General features: G+C 53.2%; 2 protein-coding genes across 2 annotated transcripts in view; one reads left to right on the plus strand and one right to left on the minus strand.

Moving 5' to 3' along the window:
* The window catches only part of PAK3 (p21 (RAC1) activated kinase 3), a 179,768-nt gene that overhangs the window by 169,039 nt on the left and 4,729 nt on the right, over positions 1 to 6,000 (plus strand). The window lies entirely within an intron of this gene.
* On the minus strand, positions 2,752 to 5,179 carry LOC130578958 (uncharacterized). The gene is given in 6 exon segments (XM_057375404.1): positions 2,752 to 2,765; positions 4,003 to 4,132; positions 4,334 to 4,384; positions 4,496 to 4,515; positions 4,518 to 4,679; positions 4,756 to 5,179. Coding segments are annotated over 6 exon segments (801 nt in total).

Below are 6,000 nucleotides of genomic sequence, written 5' to 3' on the forward strand. Positions count from 1 at the left end.
AAGCACATTCCAGTCACCACGAGAAGTAAGTACCTGTCTCCTGTCCTGTAGTTGTAGGAAATGTCACCGTACTCTATTGTCCATATGGCAGTTATTTCAATATATAGTCCTTGGTGTGGCTACTGAATATTCCTCACACTGAGCATGTAAATATTTGTATTTCTTAGTCCAGTCCTGAGCAAATCCAGTGAGCAAAGAGCCTGAGAGAGCCCTGTGACATCTACCATTAAAGGCAGGAGCCAGTGTTTCTTGGCTTGACACCCAGGGCATGTCCGTTAGTGCCATCTTTGCCTTGCTAAGTGCTACCACATCAGTGGTCCACACACCTTGCTGGTGGACTCTTCATTCATGCCCACATGTGCAGCAGCTTAACGATGGTTCACCTTATTTTTCCTCTCCTCTCCCCACACCAGGTAAATATGTTTTATTTTATCCCAAATTTTCAGGACACAGACAAAGRATAACCTTTGTCTTTCAAGAGAAACCATCCAAGCATTTTTTGAGTGGGATTTGTACTTCAGGGATCTTTAAGGCTTCTCTTTGTGTCCTTGAGCTGACAGGGTAATTTYATTTTTCTGACTGAAACTTGCAGAATCTCACTTMTCCATACCACTTTGGATACAGTTTAGAGCTGATTGTCATAATCCTAGGTGTGCATTGTGCCTGCAAACCATCACTGGCCTGAGCCTACCAACAGTTGCATGTACCTTTGGTGACAGAAGTAATCTCAAAAGAAAAAAAATGGTCTCAGAGTAAAAAGACAGAGGGATGCCCATATGCTCTTCATGGGTCCTTCTTGGGCTGCCACGTGGGCACGAGCCTGCAAACTTTGTTCCTGCTGCTCAGCAATTCCCCCAGACCAGCACTTGAGTTCTGCCAGAATCTGCTCCYGACTGAGGAAACTGGGGGCAGTATCATTAGTTAAAGTTGATAATATTGAAAACTGCTAATTGATTTAATAMCCTGTGATCACAGTGGCTTTGCCCTGCAGTTTTCCGCAGACCACACATCAGCTTCAGCACTGGATGTCAGGTACCTTCTGCTCTGTTTGGTGGCACCATGTTGGCAGCTGTAGGAGGCTTGAATGCAACATCTGCATTCCCCAGCTGAGGTACAAAGCCAAAGGGAGCGTGGTTGGGTGCCATGGCCTGAGTTGGCWGCCATGAATGCAGSTCAGAAGAGCTGTCAGTCACCTGTGCACACACCTGAGAWCCAGAGTGCCCTGCTGGTACAGGTTTATGGATGCCAGCCACTGGAACAGCTTCCAACCCTGCTATCCAGAGGATTTTGCCAACATAAAGGATTCTACAGTTCCATGATTCTGTCTGCTGGATTCAGCTAGGTGCATGTYAGCAACATCAGTTTGAACAAAGTTTCCTCTTCGGCAGCTCTTGTGGCCTAAGGCTTCAACTCCTCTAGCTGCTAGTGCTGAGCTGCTCATGCTGAACTAGACAACTCAGAGAGGAGAACACAGTTCATCCAATTTCTTGTAGAATACTGAGAGGCGAGTGTGTGAAAACATGAGTATTGTTTATGTGTCACCTCCTCTGTGCCCTTCATGCCTTTCAGGGCTTCGAAACAGCAAAGAGCCTTCCTCAAGACTRAAATGAAGCAGCGTGTTACTTCTCCTGGGCCTTGTTCTTTCCAGTCCGTGCACTTGACTAGTTTTATCCCTCTTCTGTGCCCTTTGCTCCCCCTGTGTTCAGTGGCTGCTACCCAAGACTGGGGAACTGGCACAGATAAAGTGGTCGAGATCCTCATTTCTCTTTCCTTGGAGCAGCCTTTTCAATCTGGAAGCTCAGTTTGGGGAGGGAATCCCCAGCTCTGCTCATTGCAAGGCTTCCAGTGCCATCTGTAGTGCAYTGAGGGCTCGCAGGTGCCTCAGGCTGATGTGACACCACTGTAGATGGGAGGCAATAGTGGCAGGGGGTGTTCTGAAAGGTCCATTTGCTGTTGCCTGCGGTGTGTGTCCAGCCCTGGCCCAGGCTGGGGGTCACATTCAAGCACTGCTGCTGCTCCCTCTCAATTCAGTGACAATTTGGTTGTTGYTCTCAGTGCCAGCAGCAGCGGTGGCTGAAGCAGTGGGTGCTGACAGCGCCCCAAGTCCCCAGGGCCAGAAAGGTCCCTTGGCTGCCTGGCTGGGGGAAAGCTGCTCCTTGTTCTTTCTTACGCAGAACTGTACTGCTCAGAGGTGTCAGCACAGCAAACAGGGAGCCTGCAAGTCTCTTCCATCCTTGTCTCTTGACATTTTTGACCTTTAAGCTTCAGGTGTACAAAGGCAGCTGCTTTTGGTCCCTCTGTGTATGGCTGTGTTAAGCAGTGCTGCTGAATCCATCAGGAGCACAGCAAGGGGCAAAGGCCTCGGCCCTTCAGTGCCAGGAGCCAGCGGGAAGAGAGCTGCTCACACAGCAATGAGGAGCAAAGGCCTGGAGCAGCACCTCCCTGGGCAGGGCTCAACCTCAGTGGGTGAATAACAGAGTGATTGTGGTGCACTGGTGCGTCAGCACTGCAGGTGCTGCGCCTGCTRACACATGGTTCGAGAATATCTGCAAAAGAATTCTGCAGCTCTTGACTGGATCAGGATGTCACCAGTGCTAAACTCCAGTTTAGTCCAAAGCAACCAGTTTACACCTACGCTGGTGTCTGCTAGATTTTTTTACTTCAGGGTATCCAGACAAAAGTAACAGAGGAAGAGCCTGCATTTTCATTGTTTATCAGAAATGTATCTCATTTTGCTGTACATTCCTTTTTTTAGGACGTGTTATCTGTTTAAAAAAAGAAAAAGAAAAACAGAAAAAAAATACGAAAGAAAAAAAACAAATGTGTAGTGAAAAATCTTCTGTAACTTTGGATTAAGAGGTAACTGATCTTTTTAAAAAGAAAACTAAGTTATTTACTTTGTAAATGTGCTGATGGCATGGATCCATCTTACTGACCTCAGCATCCTTTTTTAAAAGATTTTGGGTTTTGTTTCCAATATTAAGTTATTTTAAATTGTGGTTGAAGCAATAGGAAATTGAAATATGGATTGTGCATGACTGTGTCTTGAGTGTAAAAATATTGCAGTTTGAAACTTGGACCTAAAGTATTGCAAATAAAAGTTATAAATACCAATGGAYTGTGTGACAGCAGCTTTTCTTACAGGGTGTGCAGCATCAGAAAGACTTTGTCAGTGTGGCTGTGGGTGCTTTCATCATCTCTTTATGATGTCGTGAAATGGGATTTAATGTGCCACCTGCCAGGTCACCCTCTGCCACCGCACCTCCTTGGAGCTTGTGTCCACAAAAGCAGACAGAAAGTGTTTCTGCAGCTCTCCGGTTTGCACAAACCCAGAGAGAGATGGGAGTTTCCCGGGTCTTGTATCTCCGTTGTACCATATTCCTGAATAAGCAGCACCCCCTCCTGATGAATGCAGCGAGTTACACGGATGGTTGTCAGCTCCACTTCCTGCCTAGAAATCTTGAAACTACTAAATGCTGCTCCTTTCGGCTCTTGGACACCTACTCACACAGAGCTGGGGAAAAAAATCACCTGGCCACCGGCTTAAAAGGTGAGTTCGCCAAAGTTAGAGGTGTGGAGGAAATCTCTATCCATCCACATATTTTAATAGTATATTAAAATAATATATAAATAGTATATTAATAGTATATAGATGCATGTGTGCATACGCAGTTTTTGTATCCAAAGGAAGAGTGCAAGCAATGTGGCTGACACTTCCACTCCCTGTGTTTGTTCCATATGCATGGATACAAAGACATTGCAGAGAGCCTTGTCTGCACAGAGCCCTCTATCCCTGTGGAACAGAGGGCGGGGTGTGGGGGCAGCGGGTCCCGGGCAGCAGGAGAGATCTGGCTCCACACCCGCCAGGCCCTGCTGAGGCTGAATGCCAGATCCTCTGGAATAGGAAAGCCCTTCAGCCTTGTCCTGCCCAGAGGGGCAGTACTGGCCTGGCAGCACAGCTCATTTTCCCAGAAGTTGCAGGAGATGAGAACACAACCCTACCAAACGGTGCCTGGAAGCCACAGGCTGCTGCCCACAAAGCTCCGCTCTGGTGTGTCCCAAGTGCAGCACGGCACCGTGTGAAAACCTTTTCATGAAGGACGATCTCGAGCGGCGCGCTGGTGCCGTCGGGCTGCGGGAGGACCACGATGCCGTCAGCGGGGCTGATGCCGTGGAGGGCTCCAGAAGCCCTCAGCCAGCCCGGGATGCTCTGGTGCTCTGCTGACCCCACGCCCGCTCTCCCTCGAGGTGTCCTGTGGCTTCCACCCTGCCGAGCCCCGGCTGATCCCCGCCCGGCACGCCCCGCTTTCTCCCGCTGGCCCCGCTCCCTCACCAGCTCGCCTCAGTGACGGATGCGGTTCCGTGCCACACTTTTGATGGCCACCTGCAAGCCAAGCGGAGCAGCGGGCTGAGTCTGCCTTCCGCCCTGCCGAGCCCCAGCCTCCTTCTCCTTCTCCTCCGCCCTCCTCCGCCCGCCGCCGGCCTCGCCGCTCACCGGGGCGCCGTCCCCGAGCAGACGCTGCCGAAGCTGCCGCGCCCCAGCAGCGAAACCACCCGGTACCGCTCTTTCAGGGCCTCCTGCACCCTCCCTGCGGGCGAGAGGCGGCTGTCAAGAGTTCGGCCCGGGGCCACACACGGCCCCGAGCGCCCCGCGACCGCCCCGGGCCGGGCATCCTCCTCTGAACGGGGCACCGGCGGGTCGGGGCCGGCTACCGCGCTGCCGAGCGGCGGAGGCGGGAGCGGCAGTGGCCGCACCGCGTGTGTCCCCCGCGGGCACCGGGAGGGGCCGGGGCCGGAGTCGGGACAGACGGTGCCAGCGACTGGCGACGCTGCCCAGGACCCAGCCACTGATGCCCTCCCAGCAGCGCCACCGCCAGAGCTGCGAGAGCCGGGCGGAGGCGAGTCCCGAGCGGAACGCCCGGGGGCGGGGAGGGGACAGCCCCGCCCGGGCCGGGAGTATGGCCCCGTCCGGTAGGGGGAGAAGGGAAACCGAGAAGGGAAGGGACAGACCAGTGAAGGGCCACCGGGAGAGGGTGCGGGACACTGGGGGTGCGGGACACTGGGAGAGGGTGAGGAGAACAAGCTGAGTAACACAGCACAGAGCGTCCATAGAGCCACTGCTCTGCTGCTGCCGCCGCTGAGGCGCTGAGGCGCTGGGACCGYTGGTCCCCATGTCCATTTGTCCGTTCCCGGTTTGTCCGTTTCCCGTTCGTCCCCCCGCGCTCCGGGGCCGAACCGGAGTCACGGAGCATCTCTGTTCCTTTACCCACGGCAAAGTCACCATCGTTTTTAGCTGCTTCTTCTTATTCTTCACTATATTACGGCTTTTATTTCCGGCAGTCTAACAACTTGCTCCCGGTGCTCTCATCCCCCGGGCCCCATCCCGCCCKCTCGCCCKGCGCTGCGGTCTCTTTCTSACAAGCGGACCCATGTCCGGACTTTGACCTGGAGCAGAGGAAAGTGCTGAACGAGGAGCCTGCCGGCGCCAGGCAGAGGGAGCTCCGGGCGAGGGCAGAGCGGGACATGAAGAGGGAGAAATGCAGCCCCAGCGGGGCAGCGCAGCTCCCTGAGCGCCCGCTCGGGCTGGGCAGCGGGAGCGGCGGGGGCGAGCCCGGCACGGTGCCCTCGGCACCAGGGCTCTTGCTGTTTTCGTGTCCGCTGCCAGGTGAAAAACGGAGACTGCCGATAGGATTAAAATAAAAGAAATAAACTACTATTATTGCGGCAATTTGAGTGCTAGTCCAATAGAGCAGCTCAGGTCTCACCTGTCTGCCTTCTCCCTTCCAATGCAGYACTTTCACCYTGGAGCAAAGGCCCTCACTGCAAAGAAACTGYTGGCTGTTTTATTTCTCCTGCTGTTCACCTGTTGACGCAAGTAGAAAATCAAAATAGTTTTCTCCTGAGTCTGTCCAAACAGGTTCACTTTGCCATGTTAAGCCAAGACACAGAGTCTTGACTTCTGCAGAGTGTCATAGGAATCACCTTGGTTGCTGCTGTGTA

This window comes from Malurus melanocephalus, unplaced genomic scaffold (genome assembly GCF_030028575.1).
Source record: "Malurus melanocephalus ecotype Western Australia unplaced genomic scaffold, MMel_1.1 scaffold_247, whole genome shotgun sequence".
NCBI classification, from domain to species: domain Eukaryota; kingdom Metazoa; phylum Chordata; class Aves; order Passeriformes; family Maluridae; genus Malurus; species Malurus melanocephalus.